Source organism: Diadema antillarum, unplaced genomic scaffold, assembly GCF_040938485.1.
Source record: "Diadema antillarum isolate AM-2024a unplaced genomic scaffold, OU_Dant_1.0 scf00000135, whole genome shotgun sequence".
Classification (NCBI taxonomy): domain Eukaryota; kingdom Metazoa; phylum Echinodermata; class Echinoidea; order Diadematoida; family Diadematidae; genus Diadema; species Diadema antillarum.
The window spans coordinates 251,376-273,106 of record NW_027271024.1 but is presented as its reverse complement, the minus strand read 5'-3'; the positions used below and the strand labels follow the sequence as shown (position 1 = coordinate 273,106).

Sequence of the window (21,731 nt, the reverse complement as noted above, 5' to 3'; positions counted from 1 at the left end):
CAGGTGGTCATGGGTATAACACAGAAGTTGAGAAATAAACACAGTGCTCTATGAATGAATTATTAGCTTCCTACTCAATCTAGCAAACACTCAGTAAGACTATACAGTAACAGTAATAATTTTATAGCAAGGGAATCACTACTGTATATAGTGTAATTAGAATCCGAAACTGTTATTTGGCGAGTATGGATATCTTTCCAAGCACAGCTGTACTTGTTACATATGAGCCTGCATGCTGAGTAACGACGAAATTTGTTGTCATACTTTGAACATGAGTAGCATTAGGACTTTGCAACAATATCAATCATAACCACTTAGTAGTTTGATCTTCCAAGGAAAGACATACTAACATGAGGTGGCATTTGATCTTTCCATCTGTAGCTGAAATGCACACACACACACACACACACACACACACACACACACACACACACACATAGAACTGTTCTTCAGGTTTCTATTTTCTTTTGTTTTGTTTTTTAATTGCTCAGTCACATATTAACATACTAACCTTATCATATGAACTTACACACGTAGTTCATCATTTGCCAGGAACTCAAAATAAGATCCCGGCCGAAACTTTGCCTGGCAGAAATTAAATACATCCTTACTCTAAGAACAGCCTGGCGATTTATCTGATACAGCCATGAAGCATCAAGGAGTGTATGGAATCTGTCGCGGAGTTGCAAGTTTGCCAAACGAAAACCCCGGAAGAATCCCTACTTCTGGCCCGTCACACAAAACACACACAGCTCCTCGCGTTCCCACTCGGCTCACAGTGAGCTATTAAATGGTTCCCTTTAGTCATCTCGAGGAGTCACAGTGATTATTATAATGAGTTGATTCACTGCTCTGCAAACCAACATGACACACATTTGAAATATATTTGTATAAATATCATACCAGTCGAAAGAACACGCCAGAGGGGGAACCCTTTATAGTAGCCCTGTGGATTGGAATTCACTTTCTTTTTGATTTGATAGCATATTCTATGCAAGTGCTGTGGTTGAATTGATTTCGAGCTTAAAGGCCTAAACATATACATGTATATTGAAAGCCATTAGAGTTGAAATATGATCATATATAATTTTGTCCACTTGAAGCTTCACATGTTTCAGAAACAAAGCATATATCAATATCTTCATTAGATATGAATTATACACTGTATGCTATTTCATATTGTCCATATTTCACCCACATACCGGTATTGCTTTCAAAGGCAGGGTACCTTTTGTTTTTCAGGCTAAGAGTAGTACATGAAGGCATAGGTCCACTTTATGTAATTCTTCAAGTCGATTAGTTCTCTTACCCTTAGCTCACTTTTATTATTAAATGGAGAAGATGGCCAAAGTTTTACACACGTTTCTCTTTCTAAACTATCTGACCACTTAATGTCTTTAATATGCTGACAACAATGTATGAGTAGTTGTTTTTTGTTTTTTGTTTTTGTTTTCATTGTGATTTATCCTATCTGTCAAAGACATGGTTTGTTGAAGCATGATAAGCACTAAGACATTTGATTGTAAGTCTTTCTTTTGTGTTCCTATCACAACAATAATCTTCTGCAATATTTTTTATATTAATCTGCTGCAATATTAAGAATCCCTAAATTGCAGCATAACTTAAAGCACTGTCATTTAATTCATGGTATGGCATGGGTAGGTAAACCCATGACACAATATGCATGACTATGTCATTCAATTATTGCATTCTGCATGTTATCATCCCAGCTATCTGTTCATCAACCTAATTATCACAGCAAGATGTGCTCTCTCACTGACGATGGGGCTTCACGAAATCATAATAGCTGGGTGCAATACGCAGCCCAAAGGGCAGACTCGTCATCAAACCTCACTGATTAACCATCTAAGAAGAATGAGCTTCCGACATGCAGCGCCGACATGACAACTGTACATACACCACCCTACAGGTCCATTAAGATCTGCTGCGAATAACCTCCCGATAGCTGCTAGCCCATTCTCCTTCGAAGTTTCCACGGCGACTACAGAATCCTTGAAGAAAGGAGGTCTCAGCTGTCGTCTCCCCCTTTTGCTTCCTTCAGCCGTAGATAAGGACCAACTATTTATACTGTAAATTAACTGCCCAGATAGTCTTTCCAGATCTTTATGACTGTACCAAACATTGACTGCCTGCTGGAAAGGCATACAGAATCATCGCCTACGTCTCGACGCACTTCACGGGAAAGGTCGGTTATTGGCTTGTCCAATACTCGCAGAAACGTCATCATTCCTGCAGTCTGGTCGTGAGATTAGCCAGAATGCCTGCGCATTTCATCAACAACAACCGGCCGAAATTTGTGGAATAGTTGATGTGTTGTTACTAGTAAAAATGTAAACTAGTCCTTGTGATGATGATCAGCACTTCTGTCTCGTCACTGACAGAAAACAGGGAAGGGTTGGACAGAATCCTCAAAACAATAAAAGTTGATTAGTTCATGATCTGTGGATAAGATTCCAATGCTAAAGTCCATTGTCACTTTCTCTTTACATTGTGCATAAACCAATGATGCTGTCTAACATTCTTGTGTGTCAGTTAATGTGCCTGCTTGCATTACGCTGTCATACAAATTTACGTTGTATCGAAGTACCAACATTTCAATCTGGCTAATGATCAAAAAATGTCTCTTTTCTGATACAGAAACATTCCAAATTCTGACCCTGTGGAAGACTATTCCTAAGAATTCTTGGGCAGTTATCTATGGGAAATGTATGTTATAGCAAAATCAGCTCGAATCCTCAATGGGTTTAAATAAACATCAGTTAATACAGTTAGTTGCTTGTACTACAACGGACACTTTATAAAAAACGGTAGTAGCTATTCCACCACACCGTTACAATACAAAATGAAGTATACACGAGAAAGTATTATTACATCACAAAGTGTATTTTCTCTCTCTTTTAAATACTGGGAAGACAGTAGAACATTCATTTCTACACTGAATGCTTGTACAAGCGTGTGCACATTTGTATGTCACATACCATGACACAAAGTAATGCGTAGTTGGACATTTCTCGGGAGCTATACACACGTTCGGTTCAAGAGTGACTTTACTATGTTAATGTCTATGCCAGCCATAGTTAATTCTAATAGTTAATTTCTGCACTGACTTAGTATTGCACCCAACTTATTGCATATATAGGCTTACCCATTGAATCATCTTTTCTTTTGAATTTGTAAGCCCCATCCCCCCCCCCTTCCCCACCCCATTATGGCCAACCCAAGTTACAGTGTTTCAAAACTGAATACTGTAAAACCAGAAATTTTCGCTTGAAAGAATTTTCAAAAATTTCATGAGCCAAGACCATGAAATTCAAATGCACTCAAAGTTATTGTCTATCCTATGCATTGAATGCCAGTGGCAATTCGCAAAAATTTCATGCCGCAAAAAAAGGCTTTTGGCTCCATTTTGCGAAAATTTCATGCCACACAAATTTCTGGTCTTAGAGTAGGTCTTTATAGATAAAGAGCTCTCAGATGTATTCCATTCTTTGTATGTTCTTTTCAAGCTGGAATGAAATCTGTGTAATGCACAGACACACACACACACACAGACACACACACACACACATACACATACACACACATTTGTACATTGCTTGCCCTACAGAAAGACATTCACTGCGCCGAGTGTTATCACCATCAGCCCCTCTAGTCCACCCGCGGATGACAGTGAATCATCTTGCTGTCACAAACTACAGACAAACAGAGGACACCTTTTAACAATTTAAAAATAGACGCTGGGCCCAATGAATGTGGCTGAGCTACAAAAATCCAATAGAACGACTTGAAGTGGTATACAAGCAAACCTCTCTGTTCAGTGCTGGGAAAGATGAACAGATGTGCAGTATCACCACCACCACAACACTTACAAGTTTGGTATCATACGTTTAGAATACTTTCTACTTCTACTACTACTACCACTCTTACTTCTACTGCTACTACTACTACTACTACAACTGTACTACTACTACTACTACTACAACTTGTACTACTATACTGAGTAAGTATAAAATATATTGGGTGTGTTGATCGAGCCTTATATTCAATGTCTTTTGCAATATTACAAATAAACATCAAAATTTCAATTTACCCCACAGATTATTTATTTTTGTATTGAGCAAAGTTATGAAATAAATATGCGATCAGGGAATATTCGTGAGCAGTCACACTTTTTATATCAGCTTTGTAATCATCTCCTTTCCCTTTAACAACATTCCACACCTACAATGTAGGGCCTACATTATATTTTACTTGTATGATATACAATGTAAATCACAAGACTCAGGCATATATGTAGTTTGTATGACGCATGAGATACCGTGAATAAACCCTACTACCAGCTGAAGGGATAATCATATTTCAGCGCATATGGAGTTTGGTGCTGTCGTGTTTGTTGTTGTTGCTGTGTTTCATGCAAGACAAAAGTGTCACTTACACAAACGACAGGTGAATAAAATTTAATTACCAGTATTTAAAAAATGTATATAGAACAAAGAGCTTTTAAAGCTATTCACAGGTGGATGTAATGTTGGTGGTTCGGTTATATAAAGTTCGTCGGCAAACACACACACATTATATAAATGGCGGATTGGTCGTCTGAGGGCAGCTGTCAAGTGGGGTTGGGTTTCAATTAGCTGGGTTTTCACACGCGCCCCCATTTAACACCTCGCTGGACAAGCAGCCCAAAGGGAAAGTCTCCCCACTCAGGCTAAATCGGACCAGGCAACATCTAGTCCACACCATCCTGCCCCCATCCCCAATGCACGCCAATGAGGGCAGAAGACACAAGCTGTGGCCTTTCACGGCAATTAGCCCCCTTGATGCAGCTGAGAAGTGCTTTCACCCGAGACGATCTCCTTACGTTTTCTTTCTAGCAGTCATGCCCATCTCATCTTCACAATCACCTGATAACAGCTTTGAGCTATACATGCCATGTAGTGCAGAGTAATCACAGGAGCAGGGTAAACACTACGCCCCATCTAACTCGACGCCAAATATATGACATTTTTTAATAGCCATGGATGAAAGCCAAACTTTAGTGCACATGGGACTATGAATAATGTTATCACACATTTCTCAGGGGCACGGCAAAGCAGTCTTGCACCAAAACTAGCCCTAATCCGATGAAACCCCTGTTTACATGATGTTTGCGTGTCCTACAGCGAAATGATATGGCTTAAAGGACGGAGTGCAGTACATGAAGTCTAGCACAGATACAATTCAGCTTTAACAAGGATGACAATATTACCAGGGTAATGAAAAATTTTTAGTAGCGGGGTGTGGTATTAGTAGTAATGACACATACATACGTATACCACTTCAAAGGTACAAGAACCAAGCAATCCCCCCCCCCCCCCCATCACTGAATGTGACTGAAATACAGAAAGAATAACAATACCCTGTGGTTACGTACAGTTTGCACTATCTACGTAGCAGAAAATAAATTTACTCAAATAAGTGAAGAAAGTTTACTCTCGGGCATGACAATCTAGGTCTTTAGTATATATCTATGTAGGAATGAAAAAAATATATATCAAAGTGCTAATCATACAGCCAGTCCTTCATCCAAAATTGCAACCGACATTTCATTTACGAAGGGATAATCTCAGTAACTAACTTGATCACGGTACTTTATGCAAAGAAATAGCGAAGAAGCTTCAAGACAAGGCCGGGGAGGATATGAACAATTATTCTGCTAATCTGATTTGAAATCTCAGTGCATTGAAACTCGATGCTAAATTTAGGGCAAGTGGGAGTGAATGCTCAGCACAGCCAGCTGGACAAATGTTCTTTCATACTGTGACACACACATACACACAGCTTGTATGCATTCAATTAAATTTCTCATACCAGTTTAAAGTCCTGGTCACCGATTTGAAAATGTATCAGAAAATTACACGTGGCAAAGAGTCTTTTTTTTTTCTTTTTTTTCTTTTTTTAAATTTTCAAGGGACACTGAACAGCAGAAGTGCCAGACAGTATATTAAGAGAGACACAGGTAGTTGTTAATTAGGGTAGAAACCTATTCTGCATGCTTTCTGAGTTTTAACCATTTTGTGCCTTAAAAAAAAAAATAGCAATTTGTTCACTGATCAACATTGACAAAACTTTCAAAATTTTTTCAAACATTCAAAATGTGTTTCAAACCTATTTATCAAATAAAGACCTGGTCTGGGTGAGAAATTACCTGAAGTACACTGACTCATACTATTAATATTTGCATCATTGTCTAACCATTAAATCCTGCAGGTTGATCTTTGTTTAGCATTTTTAATGTGCGTAAAATCCATGGCAAATCAGAATGTCTGATTTTCTGCCAAGTTGAACCAGAATTCGAAATATGTAAATCAGAAGAGGCCCTTTTTTTATACATTGAAAAGTACTGTGTCTATAATTGTCATTTTACACACTTCCCTGAAAAGCACAACAGAACCAAACTTATATGAACATTCTAACCTGTGTATCATGCTGCCCCCCCCCCACCCCCCCCCCCCCTCAAAAAAAAAAAAAAAAAAAAAAAAAATGTTTCAGCAATGTACAGGATGTTGATCAATGTCTTCATAACTGCCACCGGTAGCAGTCATATCATTTTCCAAACTGCACACACCCTCATATGACCCCTACTAGACGGAAGTGTAGATATTGGTGATAGCCAAGATTAACAACCTCCCTGGCTCGCAGGAGGATAGCAGACAAGGTTTACCACATCCCCAACCACACACTATTATCTCCAATGCTTGTACTCCTTGGACAGTGTTTTACCGGTGCAAGCGATACAATGAACATAATCTTTCATCAAGAACACAAATAATGACACACAATCTATTATACTTGTAAGCAAACTATAGGCTCTTCCTTTGTGCATTTCAAAAAAGTTCAAATTTCCTTCACACCCTCTTGCTCAAAGACCATTTATTTTCAATTATTTAAAATGTCCATATTGATTAGACAGCTTCAGGAGGTTAGCATGCTTCATGTACATTCCCAGCAGACCTTTTCTTTCCTAAAAGTCGGGAAAACGACTTTGTACCCCTCTCATTGATTTCTTTTTTCTTTGTGGTTCTCCTACACCCACTGCCAATGATACATACATTTGTATTTTCTTAACTGATACAGTCATGAGTACACATATTGATGACACTACAATGTGTATAAGTTGTGACACTGTGTCAAAACTTGTGCAGTGATTTATAGTACGTTAGATTACCACAGTACATGCCAGTGATATGCATAATAAGGCTTACAAATGTACATGTATTCACACATTCCAGATTGTATGCAAAATTCAAATAAAACAGAATTTGGGCTGCCCCTGCCATGTGTAGTCCCGTATGAAGGTCTAAATGACAAGGAACCAATTAACCTCTCATATTCTGTGAAATTCAACCAAAAAAAAAAAAAAAATGACTTCAGGACTTCATACAGTACCACCAGTGCCAATGAAGTTTACATTGTAATCTCCCATACAGGGACTCACAATTTGAGACTTCTTCTTTGCTATGCTTTGTTACATCACTCTACCCAGCATGGTCAGGATCAATAGGTGTACATCTTTTATGTTTAACTTTGCATTAAGTTGTTCTTTTATCCTCATATATATGTGTACAAACTTTTAAAAACTTTAATTCACACAACTAATCACAAAACGTGTGGACACTTTAAGTTTGGATATCATGATCCTGTAGCAAAAACACAAACAATTCTCATACAACTGTATGCCTGAATACCTGCAGTTCATGCTTCCCTCATAAGTCCTATGCAATTTTTAGAAGCAATGCCTCTGTGTGCGTAAGAGTGTGTGTGTATTATAAGTGTGTGGGCATACTGGCTACTTTCTGGAGAAGTGGACTGATTGTGCTGTTGCTACCTTGACCCGCAAACATGTGTGAATACCGCGGTGCAACATTGAACAGCCCTGCCATGTCACGTTTCGCATACACATTGTCAGAACTCCTCCATATTTTGGCCTTTTATATCTTCGTCTTAACTCATCCATCTCCCCCCCCCCCCCCCCCGAAAAAAAAAAAAAAAAGTGGTAGGAAGGTGAAAAGGACGCCAGCCCGAACTGGTAGACAGGTAAAGTAGGTGCCCCACAGACTGAAGCCACTCCCATTCCGACACACAGATACCCAATGTGTACAAGGTCTCTCTGCTACTGTCATGCAAATCGGGGCATTCCAAATGACTACAGCAAAGAAAGAAAGGGAAAAAATGCATCTCACCTAAATGTCTCTTGACTGTCTTTTTGGGGGATGGAGGGACCAGACTGGGCAGGTGGGGGATTATTGCAGACTTCTTGATACCTTTTATACCAGAAATGGCTCAGTGGTGATGTATTACAGTAGCTAGCTGAATGGCATGTATTGTGAAGGTTGTTTTGACATCTAAACTTGGAAGTCTGGAGTACAATGGTATATTAGGCACTCCATTATGAGTGATCTGGAGCTCTCTGTGCCTGCAGCAATTGACGCCTACACATGCATTCAGCCATTGGTTGGAACTGGGAGAACTCTTCTATGAGGAGATAGGCACAAAGTTATATGTACCTGATGGTAATGCCACAGTAAAATTGCCTGAGACATGCAAGGATCAAGAGATTTTGACTCTCGAAAGCAACTCGGTCTAAAATCATTGCGACCTTTACAAACAGTAATATATTATTGTTCTTATACATTTCTAATAACTTTAGCATATCATTAATGAACAACAAAAAATAGTGTATCAAAATTTCAGTCTGTAGGTCATTTTTTATAAAGGCATATGAAAGAGAGCTACAAGGCCTCCAACTTTTGACAATGTTGCAGCTAGTGTTTAGATCAGAGTGGCATTATTAATAAAAACTACAATTGTACATGTAGTTCCTCTTTCACATGGTTTATGGATATCCTGTACACGCAGGTGGTATTCCCGTGGTAAAGCAACAATGTCCAGGACCTCTTCCAGATAGCACACCAAATATTCTGGACATGGTGTGTTCTACTTGGAGATTATCGAGTCTGTTACAAAAATGTATCAAAAGCTTTCCAAGTGGCCATTTGGCCACACAATGCATGGTACCTCCTTTTCCCAGCCCTGCCCAAGTGTTTTGGTGGAGTGTTTTGGAGGATGCATATTGTAGAGTTTCAAAGACAGTCCCACAATGGTCAAAAGAAGAAGTTTACATACATGTGTGTGTGTGTGTGTGTGTGTGTGTGTGTGTGTGTGAATCTGTTGCATTCTATCTGTTAAGAAGTGACATGAGCAATTACCCCCCCCCCCCCCCCCCCCCCCCCCTCTGCCATCTACAGTGGCATCACAATATAGTTGTGCTTTGCATAACAGACACCATTGTTCATCTGCAAGCTAGAACCTTGAGCATTTGTTTGCATTCTAGCTGCAGGCATTTTAAGAGGTTTCTTTTTTTCTAGTTTCATAAAACTTTATATAGAAACATACAGAAAAAATAAACCAAATTCAACTTGCTTGTTCCATTGGGCATCTGTTCAAGAATCTTTTGAATCACATGCAGGTAATCAGGGATACCCTTTTCAGATCAGGTGCCTATAACACTGCGCATGACATACTCCTGCAAAATATGCCCATTTCACTTTCAGCTTCCAAAAGAAGTACTTAGGTTTTGTCTCATTACTTATTCTTGGCCTGAGGTGAAGCCACAAGAATGGAGCTAATTTCAAATTCCAATGCAAAGCTGAATTGATTCCTAAGTCAAGGGAAGGTGAGTACGCACATTTTTCATTGGGTTTCTTTTGACCAGTCTTACGACCTTTTAAAATGCAATACGGACCAAACACTTTGTCACAAAAGCTATACAAGTTAATCAAAACAAGCTGATGTTTCTTTTATTATAGAAATACTAACCTCAATCCATAATGCCCCCAACTATTACTAATACTTTTGTAGTTCTAAGCTTACTCACATCCATCCAATACGTAGTTCTACGTACTCTGGACTACTTCTTAAAGTGAAAACAAAGTTTCGGTAAGTGCTTGAGACCCCGTCAAGCACCATTATTTTTTGCTTGCAATATATCGAAAGAGTCCACAAGAAACTTACCTGGCTGACGCGGTTTGGAGTATTTTGAGAAAAATAATAATAGTAGGAAAACCGACTTTTATTCCAGAAGGCTCCAGACTTACTCGGTCTCAGGAAAAATTCGACCCTACTTCAGACAATTCACACGCAGTTCGTGATCGCCACATTCTACTGGCCACTGCATAATACCAAATGAGGCCTAACTGAATGGACAGGAAAGTGCGTGCTAACGTAATCCTGTACAAAACAAAACAAAAATGACAGCGCGCGGTCCTCAGTTGCTTAGATGCGCGGTCTTTGGAGTTTTTGTTGTTGTTTATCAAGCGCCTTTGATTGTTTTAGAGGTGCTTGATAAGCGCACACTAATTTTGCATGTGCGCAAAAAAGGTTTTTGATGTGCGCGTTATAACAACTCGGACCATTACTGCGAGTAGCCAGAACAAGGAGCGCTAGTTTATACAGGCCCCTCCCATAGGACAACACTGTACAATCAGAGGGACAACCATTACAACTCATCCCGCCGTCAAAGCGAAGCCGAGTTATCCCCGAGTCCAAGTTTAGCCTGACCCCGTTCGGGTAAGTACTGAGACTGAACCTTTTTGGTTAATATTTCGCATTTTCGTTGTTACCCATCGAATATCTTGTGATAACATCGTTGTCCTGCACATTTCCTAAGCATACGTTCACATTTGGGAGCGAAATTTGACAACTTTTGCAGGCGTACCAGAACTTTGTTTGGGCTTTAACATACACACCAAGTTTATGTTTTTATTGGGTATTACAAAGAAGTTTTCATCCAAACCACTGATCTGTTGAGTTTTTCCTGTGACAGTTTGTACTCAACCCACATACACTGTAAACCCTAGATCTATTTTCAGGCTATAATAGTAATACATGTCCTGAACGTGATCATCAGCTACTATCTAGGCCCAAATTCAAATTACTATCTTGAGAACAATGAAAATGGGTGGAAAATATTCATCTCTAATTTCATATGTATTCTGTGAAATAATTCAATGCATTTCTGTTTCCCAGTTTCAAATAATGAATAGTTTCTAGACGGATATAAAAACCTCACTTTCCATTTTGAGCTTCAACATCCTTAGTATTCTGGGTGTGGAACAACAGCAGAAGCCTTTGATATTGATCACTTGCCCTGTCGCCTTCTGACGACATGGCTCACTAGTTGCCACACACTTTCACAGAGCCATTAGGTTATACGACAAACAGTGCTCTTTTCCCCATAATTCAACAGACAGATTTCAAAGTTAATCATGCATTCATCATGCACAGTGTGAAATGAGCATAGCAATGCTGTGAATAATAGATGCTCTCCATTCACTGGCGTGGTATCAATGCATACTACAAGATCTATTTAGACAAAGCTGTCATTAGCCATCATAATTATAAAGACAGCTAATATATGGATATCAATAATGAAAGGAAACCCTTGCATGGCTCAACACTAACTTTTTTGTTTGGTGGCCCGATGGGGCCACCAAAATCCTAAATTTCAAATTTCTGGTGTCCCGAGAGAAAAATTTGGTATCCCGAAAAAAAAAACAATAAAAAACATTAAAAGTCCTTTTTTTTTAATGAGTCAAATATTTAAGATTTATGACAGTAAGAATTAGAAGTTGGACATACTACTCATAAATAAACTTCAACAAACTTGCAACACTCACTCTCAGGCACTCATTCAGTCCTTTTCATCCATCCTTTGAACAAATTTAACTGCTAGTGCTAATTTCCGGCGCAAAAAGTTACGAATTTATTGACATACTTTTAAAAAAATTTTGGTGGCCCGAGGCGGCCACCAAATTTGCCCTATTTTCGAAATTTGCTGGCCCGACTTTCATTTTTGGTGGCCCCGGGCCACCGGGTCACCGTTAGTGTCGAACCCTGCCTTGGGCAAGTGTGGATGCCATCACAGGATTCTCTGGTGATAAGACGTCTGCATACTTTTTTTAATAGTACAATATAACACAGTCTAGATCTCAGTACTATGAGTGATTATCAGCATTCCTCACCTTGAGGATTTATGACCAGCTTTTTAACTTTCAAGTACAATGTACACCTGGATGGCAGCTGCATAGTAAGAGCAACTCTGAAGTCCATTGGATTGCCATGAGCTTCAAAATTTCATACTATACATGTATATTCATCAACAAATATCACGACAATTTTTGGTAGTTTTCTTTTTGTTATCATCCTCAACTTCTATGATCACTGATCAGTTTCCTCATCCTCCTTAAATGTGTAATTCAACCTAAATCTACAAAACCGTGTACACTGTATCTACAAGTTCTAGTAATGGGTTTAACAGGCACTATTCAAGGGTTTAGAATCCCTTGAATAATAGTCACTTGCATTCACACACATTCCGGATGTATTCATGTACAATGCAAGAAGAGGATATCTTACAGGAAATATCTGTTATTACCATTGACAAAGTGTTTGTATAAATACCAATGGAACATTGAGAAATATGGTCCTCACAGGGTTAACGAACTTCAACTACTGAATGCAGGTCATTTCCTTCTTGTGTGATTAAGACTTATCATCTCATTTGACTTCACAGCACTAAGCATGAAGGGATGCAATGTAGTACGGGGTTGAACTCTCCAGTCAGACAGCATTAATTCAATCCCTGCGTGTACAAATATCTGTGCAATGCCTCAGTGATGTAACAACCAGATCCATGTTCAAGAGTGTGGCTGCAGTGCAGTGCAGTGCAGTGCAGTTCAGCTCGACAGTGCATACAAGCTTCGTCACACCCACCTACATCCTGCATCATGGCAACTCTGAACTGAGAAAAAGAAATGAAGGTCAAGTCTTTGTCTAGGGGGTCTAAGAAAATACTTCTCATCTCTTTGGCATGCAAATGAATCTCAGGTATCTGTGCATGCAATACCAAGGTCACATGGCTAGACGGGCTATTTCAAGATTCCCATTTAATAAACAGAACACAATGTGGCATAATGACAAGCAGACTGTCTTGACTACCAGGTATGTGTGTACTGGTACTTGCTCCATCTCACTCAACATACAAACTGTAATACAAAATTTTGTATCCTAGATGATTCATTGCTATGACTCATGTGCTTTGATTTTGTAATTTTAAAATGTTTTCCCAATCAAGATTGGTTTGTCTTCAATGTATTGTAGGCCCTACTCTATGCCATTACAAGAGTGTTACAACCTGTGTTCAGGTCATTCCTCTCCACTTTCACCACCACAGTAGATTCCTTCTTTCCACCAGACAGCCACGATGACCTCTCACCCATGTGTGCATTCCCTCTTTAAAAGGGGGTGGGGGGGGGGGGCAGTATAAACAGCCACAAAACACATACAATGCCTTTGGTAATTTTGCATTCCTGTCCGATTCAGCCCAAAATCAGCGTCCTGTAACTTGAGGCAGGAGTTATGCCCTCCCAGTCAGCCCAGTGATGTGAGTCACATAGTCTCCACTAAAGCTAAATGAGCATTAGTGTACGTGACCCACCAGGATTTGCCCTTTTATAAACAAAACCACTTTATAGTTATACACGTAGGCAGTGAACAGTTCGAAATAACAATATTCCTGCAGAGAAAAAAAAAATAATGCATTGATGAGAATGGAAGAGACATCTGTTTGCACATATTTTGGCTGCCTTTCAGTTGTTGGAGATAAGCAATGCCATTGGTCAGAAGTTTTGAACTTTGCATTCATCTTCCAATTTGGATTGAGTACATGTACAATCAATTCCAATTCCCTTTGGCTACTTGTCTGGTTTTCACAATTTGTTTCTGTTTTTACAAGATTGATAGCACCAGCTGCAAATGTGTACCCTCAAAGGAAGGGCTTCAATAACCATGATATATCTTGCATAAACAAATCAATTGCTACAACTGAACCGATTCCTCATTTCTTATACAAGATAAGAAATTGTGGTTTCATGTTCAAACCATGGGGAAAAAAGAACCTGTACTAGCAATAAATGATAGTTCAAAAACAACAGTATAACACATTAGCAAGAAAAATTATATTAACAATATTAAAAATAATACACAGTGTAATAACAGTAAATATGATAGACTTCAAATAGTCATCTTGCAAAATTATCAAGCTCATATCAAAATTTGGATGCATACGAATCTGACTAACACTGTACGAAAGGAGCTTTTGGATTTCATCCCAACTACAATATAGGCCTACCGTATATGCTGCACACATACCGTGGACTTTGATTCTACTGAGGATAGAATTGCACTGCACATTCACTCCAACAGAGAATGTCAACGGACATAAGTAAACAAAGGGGGCTGCACTTGAGACTAAATATATAGGACACACAGTCTACAGTGTGTACAGTCTACAGTATGAATTGATAGCAGCTGAGAACAGACTACATGTACAAATCTTTAGACACTGACACTGCACTGAGCACTATTACTTGAAGACAAGCTGTATACGTAACATGCAGTCAAGCAAAATGAACTTCTTTCTTTCTTTTACCCAAACACAAACATCAGCTACAAATCTCATAATGTACACATGTAGGCACCTATCATTACAGAAGTTTTTTTGAGATTCTATAGCATAGTTTTGTACACACTGCAGAATCCAGGCATGTAGGCCTATGCTTTGCAGAGACTGGCACTCTGAAACCACTTGCATTGCATGAATGATGAAATACAGAATTTGGCTGCTTCTCCCCACTACTCTTGCAAATGGGAAACTTTGCTGTCCATTACTAGGCTTTCAGATATTGAAAGTGTTTTTTTTTTTTGGTCATAATGCATTTTATTCAAGATTACCATTACATATTATAACAAAATACTTTGAACAGCACTACATGTAGTTCTAACAAACTTGGCAGTCCAGTAGGGCCTTACATATTGTAGTCCCAGCTGTTTACAAACAAAACAACAACAACAACAACATGTGACATCAATCACACCCTGCACTGGTCATTATTTTGTAGACCCCTAGGTGGTTACATTGTCCATACAAATGAAACTCTTACCAAGCCTTCTATAATTTCCAACCTACTGAAGGGGGTTTCTTGCTGAGCGGCTAATGTTTGCAAATGTGTGTTATGTGGTACATGTAAGTTTTGAATTTTGTAAGAGTTCGTAAACAGTTGCAGTCAAATTCATGAACAGTTGCAATCAAATTCACAAACAGTTTTCAGTATCATAACGTTTTTTGGGGTTTTTTTCGCAATGAACTTTTGGACATTGAACAGTGCTCTCTTCTACGCTCTTCATCTCAGCGTTTGGCATTTTGAACAGTGCAGCATCGATGCAGCACACACCATAAAGTCCACCACATATTTACCCACACACAAGAAAAAAAGGTAAGCAAATGATGCCAACTTGTGGTTAGCTCCAGGTGACTACATACGTAGAAGATCTAATGTTAGATAGTACATGGAGTAGAGACAGTCAGCATAATACGTGCATTTACAGTTCTTGCGTCGCACAGCATGATGGGACGGAATTCTAGTCCGCTAGCACAGCGACAATTGGAATGCAGTGTAAACTCTTATCAATCTCACACTCGAGCTCAACAAAGTATGTGTACTCGTACAAAGTGCATCAATGTCAAATCACTTTCTTACCTTCCAAATACAATAAAATTGTCTGAAAATGAGTATGCAAAACTTGATCTCCACTGAAAATGAGTTGCATGCGTGATTTACATACTTGTAGTTGTACGTCGCACAACCGACTGCCCTCCGTGCCGCCGTGCGAGCTCACCCCTCGCACGGCTGGCCGAGTGTGAGACTGATGAGAAAACGTTTATACTGCATTCCAATTGTCGCTGTGCTAGCACACTAGAATTCCGTCCCATCATACCTTGTGACGCAAGAACCGTAAATGCACGTATTGTAGCAACCAGAGACGGTAGCACTACAGCACCCACACCAAGGTTTGACCTCCCATGCCAGGGTTCAACTGTGTGCAAAACTAAAAAAGCATAAGTTTCTAACGTCAATGTGTGCAAAACTAAAAAAGCATAAGTTTCTAACGTCAATTACCGCTAAGTCGCCATTTGTGTGTAATTCCTAGCGCACTTCCGCGTTGGCGAACTAACAATTGGCACTACATTAGGCCGCCGCCCATAGCCTGCCACACATTATTAGCGTGTGTGTTATACACACACTTCAATGTAGGATTCATTTTCCGTCACCGCGTTTGAACATCTTCCTTGATCTGCCACCTGAAATCCATTCTAAATCAAAAACATCCTTGCATTAAAAATGGTTTTGTCACCTTTTACATATGAGAAAATAAATTTTGATTACAATTGTTTGTGTTTTTACGGAGGAAAAAGGTGAATTACGAATACATTTTGAGGGTGAAGAAAATCCGTCGCGCGAGCTGATTTCCGATCGCCGCGCGATCTACGTTAAATGTGAATGTCTGGCGACTTTACAGCCGTGGCGACTTACTGCGACTGTACTTTAGAGGTCTATGCGTAGCAGGCAGTCAAAATTTTGGACGGCGTTGACGAGCCGTTGTGGTTGAATTATGGGCTGCTTGCATTACTGGCTGCCATTGCCATAGGGAGAAGAAAAAGATTTCATTGTTGAAAATAATTCTGAAAAAATGATAACGAATGAAGGTTATAAAAATTGTATTCTACAAGTTTCAAATGGATGGGCAAATGATGGGATTGGGTGTCTACATTCCACCTGTTCTTGAGTTGGACCCGGCATCAGTATCCCAATCACACTTTTTCAGTTGAGACACAATCATAATGTCAGGTAAAATTTCCCCCAATAATGTGTCACTTTCAAGGCATAGTCTAGATACTTACATAGATGAGACTAGAGTAGTATCTGTCCTTGAGATTATGCAAGACTGATGCCTCATTCAGACAGGTCAGGTCAGCCATATCCTCAACTTTGGAGAACTTGGGTGGGTTCATCCTTTGGATGTCATCTTTGTTGATTGTCCGCCTCTTGTTCGTATCTGCTACCTCCACAACGACACTGTCGCCCTTCTCTTCTTTGATGCTCGCAGCCACGAATCCGTTTGCTTCGTCTGGAATCCATACCAGTTTCTTCGATGACCAGGCGGCATGGGAAGCAGGGTCGTTGATCTTATTCTTGTCAACAGTGAGGTATTTCAAGTCTGAGTCCGCCATGTTGAGTCACAACTTGCGGCGTTTCTGAATTCGGTAATACTGTCAACGTGCTGCAGTACAGAGCCCTAGACACTCGTGCACTTCCTGAATCCCACCGATTTGCCAAGGCGGTGAAGGAGTAATTGTGCGAGTATTTGGATCGCAGAAATGTCGAGCCGTATGCCCCGACATACAATTTTCACTCCCCAACCTTGTCCGAAAGTAATTGTCGAGAACTAATATCCCTTCAAAATCACAGGTGTGGATAATTTAGGTCCAAGTACTCCATGTGTGATCAGGATAGGCTGATAATACGTACGTACGTTGGGCCAAGGCGGCGCAACTGTGGGTGATGAGATCCACGAGCAGTGCAGTACAGTCAGTGCGGGGATGCGGTGCTAGTGCAATAGAGTTTCAGTGCATGTCGTCGCGTCCGATCCCAACGTTGAGGAGAGAGGGCTAGCGCCAGCTAACGGTACCGTGCTATGAGATATGACGGCGCAGCGAGATGCGTACGCGCGTCTGTATGTGCAGTACAAATGTATGTACCATGCACGACCTCGCCTACTACGTAGATAGAGCGAAAAAAAAAAGAAAATACGCACAGCTACTTAGTACTTGCATGCATGCAGAAGTTCCGCCCGTGCGTGCGAGTACAGTAATCACCTTTTTTTTTTTTTTCGGCGCAATTATGTGGAAGCCACAAACACTCCACGCAAGGGTACACTCATCCACTGTACACATTGATCGAAACAGTCACGTGATCTTAACAACACCCGGGCTTCGAAAAGGACACTCCCCACTCCACCTTATCACTTTCTTTTTCTACCCTTCTTGAGTGTTTGAGAGGGGGAAAGGCGATCCACTTGAGAAATCGATGTTGAGAGGTAATACAGTTGATTTAAAAATCCCACCAAACCCAAAGTCTAATAAGATGAATATTAGTTTTGTTTTGTTGGGGTTTTTTTCAATGAGAAAACTCGAACTATAAAATAATGTAGTCAATGCATGACTGAATGATAACTTGTTAGCTAGAGTTGAGAGGCATTAGCTGTAAAAAAAAAAAAAAAAAAGAAAAAGAAAAAAAAAGGACAAAATACATGTTTTTTTTTTAACTTAAAAAAAAAACTGCTCCCGACCTTTCCTTTTTTTTTAGTAGCCCGAAGCTGAAGAGATGGCCCATACTCTGATAATTAAAAGAATACGAATAGTTAACTTCAGCTTCAATTACAGGAGAATAACATTCTCTTGTGGAATTCATACTTGTGGCAAATATATTCACCGAAAAGCGACACTACACCATGATTATCTACTAGTGTGTACTTCAATGTCATTGCCGCAAGGTCTCATCGAAGAAAACAACAACAACAACAACAACAACAACCAGCAACGAAGGTATACTCGGAAGTATTGTATAGGTCTACTCAAGTATTCAAATCGTCATGCATCGGACCAGAGTTCCGGTTTCCAAATATGGTCAGTTCTCAGTGAAGGTGAGTTGTTCTCTCTCAGCACTCAAAAGAAGTGAAAAGAAAACAAGCGTTCGTCTGACCGCATTACAAACAATCAACAAGCGGAGCCGGTGGGAGGGGCTGTACCGCAAGAGCCCACCGCATCGCACACGCACAGCAGTTTGCGTGACAAAATAGCGAGTATATACGAATCATCGTCTCCGAGCTGAGCTGCGGGCATAGTCTTATCGTGATGACGGCAATTCTAGAAAGAGTAGCTACAAAATCGGCGACTGTTTTGGGCGTCGACATTTTTCTCTTTTGCAGAGATCTTCGAGAACCGATGGCCCTTTTAGCGCCTATAAAAAGGTTGGCCTTATACCATGTTGTCACAAAATATCTGGGGAAAAAAACACAAATTGATGAATTGTCCAACAGGAAGATTGATCATGTTCTGACGTTTGTTGCTGTCTATTTATGGAAAGATGAGCTTTAGACGCTACACTTGGGGCTTTTCAGATGATGTAGATTTTCCATTATATCAATAATGCCAAATATTCGACATACTACATCTAGTCTACAAAACAACGAAAATGAAGAAACATCGCATACGGCTTTTCAAACTGAAGTGTGATGCTAGGAGAGAATCAATGAACAATGTTAAGTCTTTTTTTCGATTGGATAAAATGTCAATGTCCGCTGGTGATCCCAATGCTAAATGTACTGGGCTGGAATTCTACTGACAGTTGAATTTATCATGAATGAAAGAAGATATTGACCCTTGACCTATAACCATTAACTTGTACTCATCCCTCGGATCCACCCTCCATACAGAATATACACTCTCCACCATCGTGACCACCACACCACCACCACTACCACCACCACAACAACAACAACACTACAAAAGTTCTGTGGGCAATGTGTAGGGTTGAGATTGGAATTAATGTAATTAACGATGAACTTCACTTTAAATCAGAGACAGGGGCTGGACAGGATGATCAGCTACAACCCTTTAGAATATCAGTGAGTTTCAAGACGCAGAAAGTATTGTGTTAGATTTTAGATTTTAGATTTTATTCGACTCTTCCGACCCCATTCCGGGGTATGAGAGTACACTGACACATAAATACAAGATATGGTCATTACAATATCAAAGAATACATGTTTGTGATATATTACAATGATGTACATAAAATAGTCTATACCTACTAAACATGTATACAGTGATATGCAAATTGGCAAGCAAGGTTAACTAATCGTATGAACCATACGACCAAACAATCGTGACATACAACTACTAGAGATCGAGTATCACTGCTGGATGCTTAATTTTTCTACCACTACGAGTTACAATATTTTCTTTCTTGACTAAAGTACACTCAACTTGTTCATGCAGGCTTCTGCAAATTTGCAAAATATGACATGATCAGCCTCACAAATAATACTAATCTTTTAAGCTGTCCTAAATGCGAATATGAAAATAATCTGGACGTGTGTACTGAGCAAGGACGTTTAACCAAATGATTGCTTAAATATAACTGTCTTTCCTTTTCAAAGAAGGGGCATACGAAAACATAGTGAAATTCATCACCTGTTTCATGTCTATCACAACAAGGGCATTGAAGATCCCTTTCATCAAACAATGACTGTACAAATCTTTAACTGGCAACTGATTTGACCTATATCTAAAACGGCTCAATGAAATTCTATATCCCTCTTACTCAACAAACTAAATACCTTTCAAAGAGACTATTCGTCTTAAAAATCCTATAATTTAAACACACTCTATTTGACCAAACATTTGCCATCAAATCCTGTTTAGACATATCACTTAATCTCAGCTTCAAGGTGCTCAACATCCAGTTATTACTAAATCCTTCCCCTTTTCTTAGCCATACAACACCAAGACCAGCATGGTTTAAAACAGGCCCAGGAGTCAGCCGAGAGTGATGTACACCGCAAATCGAGGGTGTGTTGTAAGTCAACTAAGATGGCGCTATAACTTAAAGGTATACAGTAAGGTATACGACGATATTCTTCCCGCAGAGCGCAGCCATTATCGACGTTCTTTGGTTTGCCTCAATAGTTATTGGAGCTACTTTAGCGGAAGTAAACATGACAGTGGTGAAAACCTTTCGTTCTTGCTAAAAATTTTGCGTAGTACATCATAGGCCTATTATTTTACTCTAGCTACATGTATTTGTTTTGTTTTGTTTTCAATCGATGAATATTACGCAGCACCCCTTGCCTGACAAAAATAAAAGTTGACTCTATGGGGCTTTTTCTAATTTTCAGAGCAAAACTAATTGGATAACTATAAACGCATCTTATTTGGGAACCAAAATTTATCCCTTAAGGTGATTGGTTATACAAATTTCATGTGATTAAAGATATTTTCAGCTGAGTTAAGATGTTGCCATGCTTGACACTCCATGGCTTACTATGTGCAAAATGGCGTCACTTTTTATGACGACATTTTCCAAAAAGTACATAGTACATACTATTTGTGATATGATGTCACAAAAATTATTGTGACATCACGTGTACTCCTTCTCATCCGGTCCATCACTCTGTGAAATGTAGGCATGTGAATTTTTATCAAAAACTGTGACATTACAAAGCAATTCTGACATTGTGCGCTTTTTTGTATGTACAACCGGAGGGTTTGTTTGCAAAAACCGATAAGTACATTTTTGAAGATATTGAAGTACGATCTCTGTCATAAAGTACAAAATAATACCTTTAAAATGATATATTGGTCACTACATATAAAGGTATATTTTTGAAGTTATGGTCAAAAGAAGCACAAATTTTCTTATTATTCTCTTTATTTTTCTTGACCTGTAATCGCAAATATCTCCATTTGGCAAATATGGACTTATCGGTTTTTGCAAACAAACTCTTCATACTGTATATAAATGGTCAGTGTAGGCTCCCCTACATCGCACCCATGCACAGCATGACTTCTCTCTTTACATGCCATATCCCTTCTTTTGTTTAAATCTTCGACACCTCTTTTATATAATTTTGTTTTCCTTCTTTTTCTTTTAATTCTTCATGTACAACTGCTGTTGTGTCCTTCTTCCCCCTTTTTTACCCGTTCCCAT

At 39.4% G+C, this 21,731-nt stretch overlaps 1 protein-coding gene across 1 annotated transcript in view; it reads right to left on the bottom strand.

Annotated features, from left to right (window-relative positions):
* Nucleotides 1-17,595, bottom strand: part of LOC139720965 (uncharacterized) — a 150,296-nt gene extending 132,701 nt beyond the window's left edge. Inside the window, exon 1 of the mRNA XM_071632295.1 lies at nucleotides 16,862-17,595. Within this exon, the coding sequence (XP_071488396.1) occupies nucleotides 16,862-17,191 (330 nt within the window). The 5' untranslated portion in view covers nucleotides 17,192-17,595. The remainder of the gene's footprint in view (nucleotides 1-16,861) is intronic.
* Nucleotides 17,596-21,731: the final 4,136 nt, after the last annotated feature.